Below are 18,452 nucleotides of genomic sequence, written 5' to 3'. Positions count from 1 at the left end.
AATTCGTAACTTGTATATATTCTCAACTTGATAAAACTAATTATTGCCCCACCCCTTTTTTTCTCCAATTAGCATTCGAGTACCAAAATTATGATAAAAACTGAAAACTAACGTCATCTATATGACTTTATTTTGATCTGTGTGTACCTTGTTGTAATAGATGCTTATTATCATTGATGTCAGTACCTTACAAAAATATCAATACTAATAATAATAATAATAATAATCACCATCTTCATCGTCGTCTTAATATCATAATTATTAATGGTAACATTTTTGTATTCATCATCATAAACTCAAACGAAACTTCAGGAAACGCGGTGATAAAAATTGATAGAATATAAAATTCCACTGTACAGAATAGGTATTGCATATACCGTACATTCTCAGATAATAACACGTGATACACTTGAGCAAGATGGCAAATAAGTATTTAAATGCCATGAAAACATGAACTAATGTAAATTACGTCAGCACTATAAACATTGCTTCTTCATGTTTCTTTTTATTTGGGAGGGGGGCAGGCTGGTTTTACTTACGTTATAGTGCATGATATTGTTTTTTTTTTAAGGAGTTACTTGCCGAACTGCCCAGCCTAGCTTTATTTACGAGGTACATGCACTTTAACGAAGATCTAATGAAGGACTGTTTACATTACTATGGAAATGTTGTGAAAACAAGATAGAAAGCACATCTAATTTGTAATGTATTATTAATTTAATGACGATGGTATTTATTTCTTACAATAGGCATGATAATAAAATTGCAATAAAATGGCTGGGTTGATATAATATATTGTACATACTTTGAGTTGATATATGGCAGCAAGGTTGACTAATATTAAATCACACGAATAATAAGGGAATAGAGAGAATATGTACGTGCATTATTCAAGTTGTTCTATTAAAAAATATTTGACAAAATTCATATTTAGTATAGCAAGTTACCGTCATTAGTTTTTGCTTTTATTTTAAAACTGACAATGCCAATGAAATAAATTTACGTTAGGATTGCTTCAGTTGTTTGTCCGTGTTAATGTATAGAATTTGGCAAAATCTATTTTATGGCTTATGTGGCATCGACGAACATGAAGAACTTCATAATTTAGAAGAACTATTCCATAAACTTGAATTGCACACAACGCCTTTCCATTTTGAACAAAATGTCGCACATCACAAGGCAAGAAAGTCGGTATCCTTGTCAACATCTCCAAGAATATGCATATCGTTTCAAAATAATACAGGTACTTTAAAAAAAAAACAATTAATAGAATAATTAAAATGACATCACCCTTCTACGAGCTTCAAGATCTTTGTTTGCGCCTTCTTTTTCAATGCCTTCGTCTAAATCTTCCTCACGTTTTAGAATTCCGTGTTTTGGTGTAGTTTTCATATACAGTCGTGCGTGATGCTTCTCATCCAGGGATGGCACAGAGGCGAGAGGTTGTTCAAAATCATCCATCCATCGCACGCGTTGCCGAGGGCGCTCGATGGCCACCTCTTTGCTGTTTGCCTCCGCACTATTGCTGCTCGGTGACATGTCCGCAGATGACTTAGACGATTCATGTCTGCTTTCGGACGGAGGCTCTTTATTTGTGTCTTTATTTTTCGCTGATTCATTTAATTTGATATCATGCAAATTGATTTCTCCAAGAACGGTTGCGAATGCATCTGAGCTTGGGGGAATTCTAGAATTGGCGAACAGAAGCACTAAGTCATGAACTTCCTCCTCCGATTGCTCATTCATCATGGAATAACACATGCGTTGCAGATTTATTTCATTGAAACTGTGTTAAATGTTCAAGGCCAAGACTGTAACATCCGAAAAGTTACAATTGTCATACCATGCAGAGGTTATCATCGGAATGCCAAATACAAGAATATTATTTCCAAGACAACATTTGCAAAAACTTTTATGACAACCGTTTTGCTGTTAGAACAGATACTTCCTCTTTGTGTAATGTCGTAAGGCACGACTCTGAATTTCAGAACTCGTATTCACCATGGTGTCACTAGCACTGTCTACACTGTGAACAATCCCTGCTAATTATATCCGGAAAATTGCAGTCTTTAAGCATGAAAGTTGCTGAAATAAAATAAATAAATAAAACATTAACCTTGACTCATCAATTTAGAAGTCATTATCAATCCTGTACATGAATACCAAGACAACATAGAGACTTATTGTGCGGTGTAGTAGTACTCCTTGGTCCTTGTAGATTGAATTTCATGTGCTGATCGTAAGAAGGCTAACTGATTACAGTCCTGGCATTGACACATTAACTGACCGATTTTTGGCAGACGACAAGGTATATCTTTTCACGCGTGACCTTCTGTCTTTGTTCGGTAAGGTTATATGTGGGCAACAGCTATTATGTAGTAAGGTTATTTACCTTATGTTATTTGTAATTGGTATCACACTTTTGATTACACTGCCTCTCACCTTTACCCAATCAATTATCCAATGTGAAAACTATACAAGCGACTGCTCAATTGCTTCTGGAACAAAATATGAAATCAAGTTTCATATATATATATATATATATATATATATATATATATATATATATATATATATATATATATATATATATATATATTCATTCGTCAATTTTATATATATATATATTCATTCGTCAATTTTCCTTGCACTGTTTAGTAAAGACAGTCTTTTAGAAAGTTTATATGTAGACGATAAGCTGCTGTCCGTTCTTAAAGGTCAACGTCAGCTCAACGTTAATGTACATTTAGTGTGTGGCCGCAACTCTGAAACTAATATTATCACATAGTCGGTACACTTTGCCTATAGTGTGTGCAGTTTATTATTTTTGATGTTATACATGTGAACATATGACTTTATATGATTCTGACTGGTCCAAAATAAGCCCATGAAATTATTGTGCAGTATTCTCTTTACCGATTTTCTGCGATCGTTGGAAAACCTTTTTTGAACCCCGCCTTCTTGATTCTTTTGTTTTCATTGAACATTTTTGGATCGACTCGCGAAAGGGAATTGGAAAAAAAATGGTCTCGTCTATTTCAATATTGCCAATTTACCCCCATATGGGTTTGTTATGTCATGTGTAACATACCATAACATGCAAAATGGCAAAACTCCCAAGACAAGAACAATAACAACAAGTAAAATTACCTGTGTTGCTTAGACGATAACGAGGGTGGTGGTGGGGATGGATGAACGGTATACATGTAGCATGGAATCATCCCCCCCCCCATACACAAGCTTGGCTTGAATGTGAACTTACTAAGTAAATAAACTCACCTTTGTTCACAGAAGCATGCAGACATAAACCGGTCTCCCCATCTGACAGAACTTTATCCAACCACAGCATATTTACGCGGTCAATATGCGATGCAAGTCGAATAAAATAGATTTGTTTACGTCTTCTGTACAACCTAATGTTCCAAATACTGCAAATATCCGGTCACAAATACATTACAGTAAATATGTGTATTTCTGCATCTAGTAATTATTCTTTTCACAAAAATATCACAGCAATGTAATGTTTTGTTGTGGAATTTAAACGTAGTGTCACTGTGTTGTGTTGGCCAAATCAAACCGGAAATTTGCACTGTATCAAACAATGCGTTATCAAAAATGTATACTATACTTTTACTATTTAAATTTTGTTTAGGACTATTTTTTTACGCATAACAAATGAAAGGTGCAATGTCTGTCAGAATGAACGACATTTTTCATTCTTCTTTCTATCTAAATAATGTCTAATGAAATAAAACTATGTGATAAAATGAACCTCAAATGGATAATGATTTCATATTAAATTTATGAAACTCGTTAAATGATGCCCAGCTTTCCTCGCCAAGGCTCGCTAAACCTGGACATTATTCAACTAGTTTCATAAATTCAGTATTAAATCGTTACCCATTTGAGGTCCTATATAAATTATTGGAATGAAAATTGGTAAAGTAGGACATACAAGGATGTAAGATTTACCACCTTCATTGTTTTCAACTCAGAGTTAAAGACAATATTATCACAGTTGTTTGAAGTTCTAACTCAAACGTCGAAACAAAGTAACAACTTTTTATAGCTATACATTGTAACTTATTGTTAATTAGCTCTTTCACGGACATATTCATCAGGCCATATCTATGGTCAGTATCATTCTTTGCGTGCCCACAATATCACCGAGAAATTGTTTAGTTGTTACAGATAACTGAATGATTTTTTCTACCCTGTAAAATCATATCTGCAGTATGTATATTGTATGTATTACACCTATCAATAGCATGGTCATATCAGCAAGATCAAGGACACAAGTGAATCTTACTCCCTTTTAAAGCATGACTGTAACTAGCCATTGAACCTAGGATATTGTTTTGGTGGTTTTTCCACCAATGGTAAGACCAAAGGTCAACATTATTAATCAAAATGTTAGGGATCTAACTCAGAAATTCTGTGATAACAATACTGGGATGAAACTGAATATATTCATGCGTCATATCACATAACACACTTCTTTGATCGAAATATCAAGGTCATATCACATAAGACACTTTTACGATCCCAATTTCAAGGTCATAACCCATAACGCACTTTTATGATCCAGATATCAAGGCCATACACATAACACAATTTTATGATTCAAATTTCAAGGTCATATCACATAACGCACTATTATGATCCAAATTTCGAGGTCATATTATATAATGCATTTTAAGATTTCAAAAGTAAGATCATTTGTATGGTTGAGCTGCTGTAGCTCAGAAGCTGTTTACGTGCTGAAAATGAAATAGTCTGGTTGGCAAATCTTGTGCATTTTAATCCATTCATAAATTTTGATGATATTTTACCAGCTCCTGACCTTATCAAGTATCCGGTAAGATTAAAGCTCCAAGGTCAAGATCACTGCTGGGGAAAAGGTCAAGAGATTGGCGTAAGATGCGTTGTGCGATACGCTTATTAGTTAAAGCCTCAAGGTTGTATTACATCGCATCGATTTGGGGCCACCTTCAAGATTAAAATTGTAAAATTTGAGTCAGTATTCTACAGGCTTTTTTAGTCAATGACACAATTATGGATATGACTTTCAACCCATATGATATTAACTTCAAATATTTGGTGTTCTGAATATATGCGCCTTAGCTGCCTTTCTCGTGTTATTGCATCTACTTGTTATGCAAGAGGCACCATTGTTACTGTATGTAGAATGCATACAAAAAGAACATGCATACATGATACTTCTTTTTAAAAAAATCATATTTAAAATAACGTTTTGTAAGTTTATTATGACACAAACGTTGGTGTACAGGTAGCTCTTTTTATGATATAGGCTACAAACATGACCAGTGTTGCAACTGCTATAAACTTCAAACAAAGTCAGACATGACGCATATAAAAAATCTGACATTTAACATAACATATATTTTTTCAAACTTTCTAGCAATATTTTGGGCAAGTTTTGTTTCTGATGGCTTCTATAGCAACCATTTAACTTCCACAAGTAACCAGGTAGAAAATAACATTTTTCATATCTGCCCACAAAATACACTGGTAAACATTTTTGCAAAAGATTTAGAGGAAATATTTATCTTATGGTGTTTTAAAACTAACGAGACTCTTGGTCCCGATTATAGCTAGGTGAGAAACCAAATAATTTTGTCACCTTCTAAATAAAACATTTAATTGTACGTTATCAAACCTTTCAGAAAGAGGTCATTGTGACATATTGTTGCAAATGGATGTTTGTTTGCTTCTTTTTAAAGTCTTTATAACAACCATTTGTTTTTTCATATCCAACAAGTGGAAAACAAATGTATTACTTTTTTAAAATTACTGTTGCAATGTAAATCAAACCATTATTCATGAGTTGCATCCATTTTTAAAAATTCTTTCTTTTGTTCTACTTTCATGCCAAAAAATGTTCAGTATATTGCATTTGCTGTGTCCATCTTTGTGGTCATTTGCCTGTCGTCCTTGTCCACGCTATAATGCCTATATTTCTTCGTCTATTTACATCAGATGTGAACTATGCATGAACGTGGGATGAAAGCGAGTTTTTGCGCCAAATTTATGCAACCTTTGACCTACATTCCAAGAATTATTGAGAACGAAACGAATGGTTGAAAATTGTTTCTGGGCTCTTTGTTCTACTACCTATCCACCTATTGCTATCAAACGTGGACCAAGGTATGTCTTGCGAGAGATGTATATTGCCTCCCAGAGCTGTATTTATGTGCCAGCACTGTTAGAATATATTAACATTGCTTAAAATCTATGTCTATCCTGCCTGTTTGTGTTTATAATTCCTATATATTAATACACATTTACAAAACGTTTGCCTTGTGTGTACATACAGGGCCGGCGCTACCATATAGGCAAACTAGGCAGCCGCCTAGGGCGCTGATTTCAAGGGGGGCATTATTTTAAAAAAATGTATTGTTCATAAATTTTGAAATTGATATTTCGGTGGGGGGGGGGGCGGGGGGCGCCAGAATCTAATCTTGCCTCGGGCGCCAGATAGTCTGGCCGGGTCTGGCGCCGGCCCTGTGTACATATGGGTATAATCTTGTGCTAGAAAATAAAACTGGGTAACAACTTTCCAGAATGTAGTAACAATTGCTTCAAATGTGCATCCATACTATAATGCGTTGACCTAGGAGACTGTAACCCAGCTTCTACTAAGAGTGCAACTTAGGAAACAAAAAACTGGGCCAATATAACGTTCTATTCATGACTTATTTTGAAATTGATTTAAACAAAATCTGTCCATCCTCACTGTCAGAGATGAAATTTGTAGACCACATCATCCATTGACAGTCACCCTTTTCATGTATTTTAGTATGGCATGCACATGTGTCGAACATGATCACTGTGTCATTATTTCCTACTATTGTTTTACCGATACGTGGTGGCATGTATTTCTTGGCTCAGCTAACAATATATCTTCACCTATGCCTATAAAAAGCACGCCATTATTATATCTTGGAATTAAACATTTCACACAATTCCATGATTTTAAAAAGGTTAGCTGTACTCAATTTATAATATATTTTAACCTACGACTTAAACTAAAACGAATACGTGTCACGTTAAAATTCGGTCACTGTTAACTGTTTTCTAGGATATTGGACATACTTCGTGTTCAGATTACAACACCTTTAAACCAATTACAGACATTATTCTGGGCCAATGAAAATCAACTCGAAATGATTTCATACTGTTTACTGTAATGTACACTGAGGCACCTACAATATTTAATATTGAAGAACCTTAGCTTATTAATGTGGAAAACTATCACTCGATCTTCTACTATACGTCCATTGTAATTAGAAAAAATGCAATTTGGTTAGGTCTTTTGCGTTATTCTTACCGTTAAAAAATGTAAATTGTATATCGATATTATCCCTGATTTCATCTTTACCAGCAAGTGAATAGGTACAAGGCTCGTCCTTTTATTATTTTGTTTCTACGAGAGAGAGAGAGAGAGAGAGAGAGAGAGAGAGAGAGAGAGAGAAAGAAGGGGTGGGGTGGGGGCGGGGGCGGGGGGGGGGGAGGATGTTAAACCATAAACTTTCCTTTCCCTGTGTTATACACTACGATCCCATTAAACAACAAATTGTATGCTTTATGGGTTGTTCTAAAGCTGCGAATCGAAACTGCTCTTTACAAATGGAGAGTACATTACTATGTATTAAAACAACATCATCCAATCGGCAACAGCAGAACAAGTCTATTATTATCAAGAAAACTTAATGTCTAAAGCACTCACCGTTACGGATCACTGACATCTTACTTCTGTCTGCATGGGTTGGAGTCTCGGGCTCGGCCAATGTGGGTATATGAGAAGCTTGCCAGTAGCTTCTCGTGGGTTGATGGTTGTTTTCGGGGTTTTCATGGGTTGATCCGCTACCATTTATACTGGCCGCCATGTATAGGCTATCTTGTGCATTAAACCCCACAGCTTAATGTGAAAACAACAAAACTTAATGTGAAAACATCAACGTAAACTCACACGATGCTCTCATGCCATTTCTGGAGTGGCCGAGTGGTCTAAAGCGCTCACCGTTATGGATCACTGCCATTTCACCTCTGTCTGCGTGGGTTCGAGTCTCGGATTTGGCTAATATGGTTATGTGAGAAGGCTTGCCAGTAGTTTCTCATGGGTCGGTGGTTCTTTCTGGGGTTTTCCCGGGTTCTTCCTCCACCATTAATACTGGCATAGCTTGTGCTGAAAATGGCGTTAAACTCTACTACAACAACATGCCATTTCTATCCAACAGTAACATTTAGATGTATCACGGGAGCGTTATACTCGTAGTCAGTCTCTATTAGAGTCCAGGAAACTCCTACGTACGTTGAAGCCCCGCCTTTTTAAATAAAATTTTCAGCCTTTTCACATTGTACACAAGCTTTATTTAAAATTTCCACATTTGTAATCATACAGAGAAACGAAAATGCAAAGTACAATTATTGAAAACTTAAAAGGAACAATATCTTTACATAAGGTATTTAGGAAAGATTCACGCCTTTCAGTCTGACTTTTTACACAGACACGATAATTTCATCGTAAATTAAACTTTACAGGGAAATAAACCTTAATTAAGGAAAGATCGCCATTTTGTATTTTCTTTAATGGATCAAAGTCACTTCTAAATCTAGCTGTAATACAAATTATTTGTTTCGTAATTTTTTTATAAACATTATGTCATCAAATAAACTTGAATGTCTGAGACAAAATGTAACATGTGGCGTAGTGGGTAGGATGGGTAAAGTGTGCAAAAGATCAAAGGCACGGGTCACTGTTTTGGGAAATGTGCATACATTAATTAAATATATGATTGGTCTATCTAAAGGAAACTTTAACCTACCCAGCTAATTATTTATCAGGTAAATACGCCATCGTGTAAACAGTGTCTATATCCCTTACATGTAGATCGGGTATGGTACATATTGTTGAAAAATATGCTTGAAATGGCCGAGTTGTGTCTAACTTCACATCAGTACTTCAGAGATTATATCGTGCCAAGTACAAAATGTTTTGTCTAGAGACATATCACAACGGCCGACTCTCCATAGTATGGGCATGATTCGAACATGCACCCATCTAAACGCAAACCCGGCACGCTAATCATTGTACCACCATTAGTTGCAATCATCATGTTTTAAAGAACGCTCTTTCGAAACACATTATCGTTTAAAAAGAATAAGGAAACTTTTCAACAGAAAGATTATCGAATTATTTATATATTTACCCTTTAAAGAAACAGACTAGTTGGGTTTTTATTCTTTCGGAATATACAGTCATTTTTATTCCGATTAAAATATTTCCTGAACTCCACACATCATTCTTACAACCCCTACCCCATCAATGATGACTGGCTGATGCATGATTGGTTCCTTGGATAGAATGTACTCAGTACATTATCGGTTGGAATTACATCATCACAGGGGACCAACTTAATCAGATTTTTTGACTGGTGCGTAATCTTTCATATGGTACTTCAGAATGCTTTGGTGAAAGTCGTGATTTTGTTCGTAAATTAGAACGCGTAGACAACTGTTGGTATTCTCTTAAAGACTGGACAGGGCCTGATTTTTCCCCCAGATATTTCAAAATCAATTTTTTTATTTTCTTCCTTCCTTCCTTCCTTCCTTCCTCCCTCCCTTCCTTCCTTCCTTCCATCCTTCCTTCCTTCCTTCCTTTCTCTCTTTCTTTCTTTCTTTCTTTCTTTCTTTCTTTCTTTCTTTCTTTCTTTCTTTCTTTCTTTTAAGGTTTGAGAATGACTGGACCGAGACCACTCGAATCCAGCTAAATTATGTATTTGACATAAAGGTCATAGGAAATCGGTAATAGAGATAATCAGATATTGGTAATAAGGATCATTTCATATAGGCAATATAGATCACTGGATAGCGGTAATAGAGATCATTTGATATCAGTAATAGAGATCATAGGATATCGGTAATAGTGATCATGGGATATTGGTAAATGTCCAAAGATCATTATTTCAGCTGTTTGCGCAAGCGTTCTCAATATTCTTATGTTACGAGTTTAGGCTCGAATAAAAAGTAACATAAGAAAGAGTGAAAACAAAGTTTGAAAAATTTAACAAATAATTTTTTCCCTGGAAAAACTCTGTAAAAATGAAAAAATAAGAACTTACGGTTTTAAGAAACAAATCCAAAAATAATCCAAGAATAATCCACGAATTAAATTTTAGAAGTCATAATAATGAAATGTTCTAATGAAAGTTCGATTCCCGACGAAGAATCAAAAATGAAAGGCAATGACGTATACTGTAGTCAGTATAGTGCTGATGTTTACATTCCTTTGTGAACCACAGAAAATAATATTCCAGTGTTTGAATTCCGAATAAAATGTAAAGAAATGTCTTTGTCCAAGAATTCTGTATGAGTATTTATATTTTTCCAGAAAATAAATAATTAGCGTTTAAAATCCAAATAATCTGAATGAAAATTATAATGTAATTCCCAAACTGGTCACAAACAAACGAACACCTTGACATCAAGTGTTCTAAGCCCAAAGTGAGAAAAATCTCTATAAACAAAGATTATACAGTAACTCGATACGCAAAACAGATTCCAGGATGAGGGTAAGGTGATCACATTCTAGAAAGATTTAGAAAATATCTACAAATCAAATGACACGTAGCACAGTACAGCCTCGATTTCACCACCACCATTTACACACCAAAAATGAATTTTAAAAAGGTTGTTTACCTGATCCCCAATGAAGGCCAGGAACTAAGTCAACAATAGAAACAGTGTTTCTATTATTAGGCGTCAACGAAAAGAGTCAAGTCAACTGAATTTTCTGGAAAATATCAAATTCCTAGTAAACAAAATTACATTACATTGACATGTAAAGAAAATATAAAAAACTTAAAACTTACAAACAATTAAATTAAATCAAATATGAATTAAATCAAATATACATAACAATATCGCTCTAACTGCAATCATCAGCATGATTTGTTTCAGTTTCACTTGGTGAAAAGCTTGGCTTGACTGTCATATCCATCACCTACTAAATTTCAGAATAAGAGCCATGTTATGGACTTTACAATATCATGACATGTAACTTTCAGTCTTTAGAGTTTATACAGTTCATGTATAAACTTGCTTATAAGTGTAGCGTAGCGTTTGTTTCTACTCCTACGTACTTAAAATATGAAGTAGTTAATTACATATAAGATTGAACATGATAGATAGATAGATAGATAGATAGATAGATAGATAGATAGATAGATGGATGGATGGATGGATGGATGGATATATATATATATATATATATATATATATATATATATAGAGAGAGAGAGAGAGAGAGAGAGAGAGAGAGAGAGAGAGAGAGATAGAGATAGAGAGAGAGATAGATAGATACATAGATAGAAACATAGATAGATAGATGGATGGATGGATGGATGGATGGATGAATGGATAGATAGATACAGAGATAGATAGATAGATAGATAGATATATACATAGAAACATAGATAGATATATAGATAGATAGATAGATACGGAGATAGATAGACAGATAGATAGATAACTATACTTTACTTATATACTTTAAGAATAATAGACAAATTCTTATAAAACTAGTACTTTCAAACACAAAAAAACTAACATTCGTCGAATCAAAGGTTAGAAAAATATTTAGAAAAATTGAATAAATTTGCACGCTTGAGACACATGCGTAGTACTTTATATCACCCCCACCCAATCTGTGTTGATACTGATGCATGATATGTGAGTCTGATATCACCTGTTTATTAAAATGTGCAATTTTGAGGCATACAAATCTTTACGGAACAAACCTGTGTACACTTAGGTACATACCAGTAATGGGTAACAACCATATTTAGCGCGAAATTCAAATTGCCGAAGGACAGATGGTTTTGCTAATCCATGTGGATTAGCTCCGGAAGTATAATGTTCATGCCACCAAAGGAATCCTTCAGTCGACTGTAAGTGTCTAAAATGTACACCGATGTGTGCAGCCTAAGTTTTGCATGTTTTAATGAATAAGTGATATCGTACCCTAAAATGTCAATCGATATCATCACGAGTGAGGTGCCGATTTATTGGCCTAAAACATGCGTATCTAAGTTTTACACTGTAGCCAACTGGTATAATGTCAGATGACAATATGTCCAAAAATGAAAGTCGATGACACAATTAAAATTATCTTACCTGGTAAAGTCTGATGTATGCAACTTTGGACCATAAATTGGGAGAGAGAGAGAGAGAGAGAGAGAGAGAGAGACAGAGACAGAGACAGACAGACAGACATATAGACAGACAGACAGAGAATATGTGTGGTGTCAAGTTCAATAATATGCTCATCCTTGATTCTTCCAAAGTTTATTAAAAGTGAAAATGGCAAATCCGACTCTGTTTATAAGAAATATGGTACAGGAGTTAAGTTAATTTGCTGAATTTGTTAAGTAGTTGGAGCTATTAGCTTTATTGTACCTTTGTTGGTACAGTGTTTAAGTCTGTCAGGTAAAAGCTATATCCTTGTATTTGTATAATAAGCAAAACAAGAATAATTACTTTTGTAATTTCTCCAATATGCATGCTCGTATGTGGACCCATTGACATCTTAAACAAACTCTTCATGCTCATTATATGCTACTGTGACAGTTAAATGTAGTGTGTGTGTATGTGTGTGTGTGTATGTGGGTGGGTGGGTGGTGTGTATATGTGTAGGGTGTGGATGTTTGGGTGGGAGGATGTGTGTGTGTGTGATTTGGATTTTTAACGTAGCTTTAACATTTTTTTCTCAGTCATATCGCTACGATGTCTGCAGTGTGGCAGTTTATAGTGATGTCTAGCACCAAGACATCATGCCCCAGACATGCAGCAGCATATCTCACCCAGTCACATTATCTTGACATCAGGCCGACTAGTCCTAACATTAACCTCAACAATTTGGCGCATCTTAATGCTGAGCGCCAGGCGAGGAAGCTGCAAGCACCATTTTTATAAGTATTTGGTATGACTCGGCCGGGGATCGAACCCGCGACGTTTACGCATCTTTATTAGGAGGAAGAGCTTAAAACATCACGGGGATTGTGTTATAAATACAGCCATGGTTTTGTCCTGTTTCTTTGATTTAATTGTCTGATAATTTGTAACTGTAAACCATGAATTCCTTTCAACTTCAGCATTTATTTTTACAACTCGACGATGATGACTTTGCAAGGAAACATCTTTGTGTTTGGACGGAATAAAGAGACTAAATATATCCAAATGCTTAAATAAAAGATTTCAAATAACAATCACATTCTTACTGAAGTTTCAAAGAATGAACTGAGTTTTCAGAAGGAGGAGTTTGTGACAGCCGTATCATACTGTGTACACGGATAAGTTGTATATAGAAGAAGAAACATCATACAGAAATGTAAAATATCAAATGCAACAGAAAGCAATAGACTCAGTACCATAAAAATGAAACAAAGATAGTACAACGATGAAAACTTTAGCTAAATTCACAATACACTCAAGCGTCCGCCTCTGATGCGGGAGGTCGTGGGCTCGAACCCTGACCGAGTCATACCAAAGACTTATAACAAAAATGGTACTAACAGCTGCCTCCCTTGACGTTCAACATTAAGAGGTTAGTGTTAGGATTGGTCGGCCTGGTGTCAGGATAATGTGACTGGGTGGAACATCATGCTACATGTCTGCGGCATGATGCCCCAGTGCTAGACGTCACTATAAATGGCAACAATGCAGACATCGTAGCGATATTAGTGAAACATTGTTAAAGCTACGTTAAAAATCCAACTATCACACACACACACACACACACACACACACACACACTGAAAGAAGTTCCAGCAACGGACCTCCTCGGAAGGTGGCTAATCTTCACGAAACCTCTTTTTTGTGAGTCAAGATATTCAGGTCATTTAGACGTCATTCATTGTGTCTCTTTTTTTTCCTTAATCAACAGTGCAGATGCTTTCATTGGACAAATGCAAGGTATAATACAGCAAATCAAAACATATTCAAAAATGTAAAATGCCTTGTGAAGATGAAGTAGCAAATCCAAAGCACTCGTTGAAACATTAAAGATGGCTGATTATACTACTGAGGAGATTTTGGACAGTACTGTCTGATTTAAGTGTACTGTAAGATTTTAATGCATACTGGATAGACTCTGTAAGACTTTAATGCATACTGGATAGACTCTGTAAGACTTTAATGCATAGTGGATAGACTCTGTAAGACTTTAATGCATACTGGATAGACTCTGTAAGACTTTAATGCATAGTGGATAGACTCTGTAAGACTTTAATGCATACTAGATAGACTCTGTAAGACTTTAATGCATACTGGATAGACTCTGTAAGACTTTAATGCATACTGGATAGACTCTGTAAGACTTTAATGCATACTGGATAGACTCTGTAAGACTTTAATGTATACTGGATAGACTCTGTAAGACTTCAATGCATACTGGACATACTCGGTAAGACTTTAATGCATACTGGATAGACTCTGAGACTTTAATGCAAGGGTCTCAAACAAGCGGCCTGCGGGCCGCATGCAGCCCGCCATGCCGTATCCTGTGGCCCGCAAAATGATTAGCATTATAAAGTGTAATGAGAGTGATCAAAGGTGATGCGGCCTTTGGGCCATCGAAAATGGCCTCATGCGGCCCTCAGGGTGGTTTGAGTTTGAGACCACTGCTTTAATCCATAATGGACAGACTCTGTAAGACTTTAATGTATACTGGATAGACTCTCTGAAAGACTTTGATGCATAGTGGATAGACTCTGTAAGACTTTAATGTATACCGGACAGACTCTGTAAGGCTTTAATGCATACCGGACAGACTCTGAAAGACTTTAATGTATACTGGACAGACACTGTAAGACTCTAATGCATACCGGACAGACTATGTAAGACTTTAAATGCATACCGGATAGACTCTGTAAGACTTTAATGCATACCGGACAAACTCTGTAAGACTTTAATGCATAATGGACAGACTCTGTAAGGATTTAATGCATAGGTTAGTTTAAATGGATGGAAGTGAAGTACAATTTACATAGAAATCTTGAATTACAAGCATATCGGTATGTTAAATTATTGTTTGGTGTATGACATGCAGCGAAAGCTAAAAATGAATGGAAAAATATTACGTTTAGTATACTATGCCAAAATTACATTTTCAAGCCAAAAACAAGGACATAATTTTCCTGATTTTGATTTTTCCGTGATTTGGGTTCACATTATTACCATGTACAGTAACTACCGAGGGCATGCAATTATAACAATATAGCCACTTTCACGTATGAAATTCATGTGATATTCGATGCTACCACTTCATTGCGGTTTTAGTTTACGCTTGACAACTCCATATTTTATTAAAATGGTATCCATTTCAGCATTTGTCAGCTGAGCAGATAACAGCAATGTTAGATTTTTTCACAGGTGCCTCAACATGAATTACCTTGATTGATCGTTTTCTTTGCGTCAATATACTATCAGGTAATCGTGAGGCGCTCAATTACATTGTTTCACAAAAATAGCAACACATCGAGTAAACAAGCTGAAATGTTAAGATTGTTATGAGTAAGATTATACGATTGCTCACAGTGCGTTTAATGCAATTTATATAACGAGGTTAATGTGTTTTACATAATACGCTAAAATTATGCGATAAAGGAATCAATACATAGTTGGACAAATATGCGAAAACGAATGTTTGAAGGGCTTGAATATGTTCTTCACAAACAATTTATAGACATCGCAATTTAAATGTTACCCTTTTCTGCGATTCATACACGCAATAAACAAGAAAAATCTTATTATTGAGGCTAGTTAAGAACTTAATTGGTATCTACTCGTCTTTGTTTATTTCGCGTTTTTCATTCAGTTAACTCAAAATGGACATTAGTTCAACACTTTTCATATATCTGACTTTTGCGATGGCACCTAAAAATGTTTAGGTTAGCTCTGCACACTAGTGATAAAATGCAATTACATTTTGTTTGTTTTGAATTATTGTTGGGAATGGATTTAGAATATTACACAATTATTGATCTTTGTTGATATTAAATTTAACGAAATAGTAAACTTAATATTGACTGTAAGGAAGGGGAGGTCACTATAATAGGATTACTGGCTCAAAAGACTTCAGATTCACTGAAACAACGGTCTGTTATTTTTTATTATATAATCTTATGCAAAATGTTTGAAATTCAGCTTGTGTGAGTACTTTCGGTGTGCCATTTGCATAACCCCATAAACATTCGCGATGGTGTCACGACCATACAGCCTCATGATTTATCACATGGTTAGTACATTTTATAGTACCCTCTGCAGTTTTATATTTCTGATATGACATCATTTTCTCATATCATTCATTGTATGCGATTCTCATTGTTCCAAATAACCCCAAATGACATTGAGAAAAAGGTCAGGTCCGTCGAAATATGGCCCATTCTATTAAAGCGTGAGCTTGTTACAAATAAAACTAAGGGTTTCGGTCAATGGATCCAGGGTTTCGGAACATGTAATATAGGCCCCACCCTATGACAAGCGTGGTTTAAATATTGACTTATAGAAGTAAATAAACTAATCTCTGCTTAAAGAAAAACGTGGTCCTATGCTGGTGTCCCAGACGAACAGAACGTTATCCAACCGACTGTAAATTAACGTTTTCTATGTCTACTGTTCCAAACTATAAATTAACATTTTCTATGTCTACTGTTCCAAATAAAAAAATGCACATAGCCGGTCACAAGTATATTACAGTAAACGTGGAATATCTGATCCTTAAATCATCCCTTCACATGAATACCCATCAAATGGAATGATTTGTAGTGAAACGTACACACTTTAGGGGGGACAATTTTAACTATTATCGTCTAACATACAATCAGTTAACTAAATTTGACAAACAGGAAATTCCTTCTTACATCCAGTATTGAAAAATGGTGTTGTGTGTGTCGAATGACCGATTGATTTGGAAGGATAGTTGCTCTTTGAATTATAATTTGTAAAACAATTTTTTAAATACTGCTATCTATAGAAATGCCCATTATTAATTTAACTGGGACTTTCTTTACGTGAAGCAAATGAAAGGTGCATCGTCTGAACCAATATGAGCGAATTATTTCTTCTTCTTTCTCTCTAAACTATTTCAAATAGAATAAAAACTATGTGTTAAACAGTCTGAGTATGTATGTATGTATGTATGTATGTATGTATGTATGTATGTATGTATGTATGCATGCAACATATCAATTAATTTATATTAAAATTTTATACAAGTTTATACAATGACTTAGTATTAAGGCCATTGGGATACACTGTATCTAAATTATCCAAGTAGCTAACAGGGTGGGAGAGAGAGAGAGATCATTGTATCCTATCCCAGGGAGTGTACTGAATTATTCCTGTGTACACACACGGACTAATCTGTTGCACTAGACTATTACTGCATTTTCTGTACAGTGGACTACCATGTGTGAATTGGGCAGGTTAAAATATGCCGGTACATAAGGCACACAGTGTACATATTTGCGGCGTATTTTGCGAGGGCATTTCTGGATCTAGATCGTTCTCAGTTGCATTAATACACTAATAAATGGTGTTCTGTTTAGGTGAGGAAGTTTGAAAGTTGATTTTATTGTGAACAAAGCAATATTATTCTAAAGTGCATTATGATATACCTAAGCAAACAAACTGTTAAAACAAACATTTTGTCCGACAGGTTCTTGACCTTACTAATTAGTGTCAAACTCGGGTCTTATTCTGGAAATATTTCCTAAGGATGACACGAGGTTTTAAACTGGGGTATAATAACATATGGTTTATCCCTAAAAGTAACTTTGTTAGTTATTTGGAGCTACTTTTCTTTAGGAGGTAACATATTACATACATTGATTTTTTTTAGTGCACGCTGTTCAGAAAATAAAGAAAAATAAACGAAAGAAATGCTAACGTCAAATGAAATGCTAACATCAAATGCTAATCAAATGAAATGCTAACATCAAACGCTACCATCAGGTCATGAAGAAGTTGGCATTATGATTAAAATGTGTCTAGAAACAAATATGTCACTTTGAAACATAATTTACTTTTATACAAAGGCGAGTTTACGATATTACTGGTTTAAACAATGAGTAATGTAAAGAACACGTAGCCTTTTCGAGAAACAGATTCTAATATTTGAGCTTTGATGGACCAAGTTCTGTAAGCAATTGTTTAACTTGCAAAACATTTAAATGTTTTGTTTACTTTCAATGTCTCACCTTCATTTATATACGTCAATCAGTGCCAGATTAAACCCTGTGGAGGTCCTTAGGCCCTTAAGCAGTCAGAATCTTGGGTCCTCCCTCGCAAATTATCTCCTAATATGTTTTATTAATATTATTTTGATCCGTTGACGTGCGGCCCCTAGGCCGGTACCCACACTGCCTATT

The 18,452-nt window shown here is 35.2% G+C and overlaps 1 protein-coding gene across 1 annotated transcript; it reads right to left on the bottom strand.

Moving 5' to 3' along the window:
• Positions 1-113: 113 nt before the first annotated feature.
• Positions 114-2,241, bottom strand: LOC149806760 (uncharacterized). Its single transcript, XM_089978904.1, has one exon. The coding sequence runs from the start codon at positions 1,759-1,761 to the stop codon at positions 1,276-1,278; it is 486 nt and encodes a 161-aa protein (XP_089835030.1). The 5' UTR covers positions 1,762-2,241; the 3' UTR covers positions 114-1,275.
• Between the last annotated feature and the right edge of the window lie 16,211 nt (positions 2,242-18,452).

This window comes from Sinohyriopsis cumingii, chromosome 1 (assembly GCF_028554795.1).
Source record: "Sinohyriopsis cumingii isolate HCF-2022 chromosome 1, ASM2855479v2, whole genome shotgun sequence".
In the NCBI taxonomy this organism is placed as follows: domain Eukaryota; kingdom Metazoa; phylum Mollusca; class Bivalvia; order Unionida; family Unionidae; genus Sinohyriopsis; species Sinohyriopsis cumingii.
The sequence above is the reverse complement of the archived record's forward strand: the minus strand, read 5'-3'. Positions and strand labels throughout refer to the sequence as shown.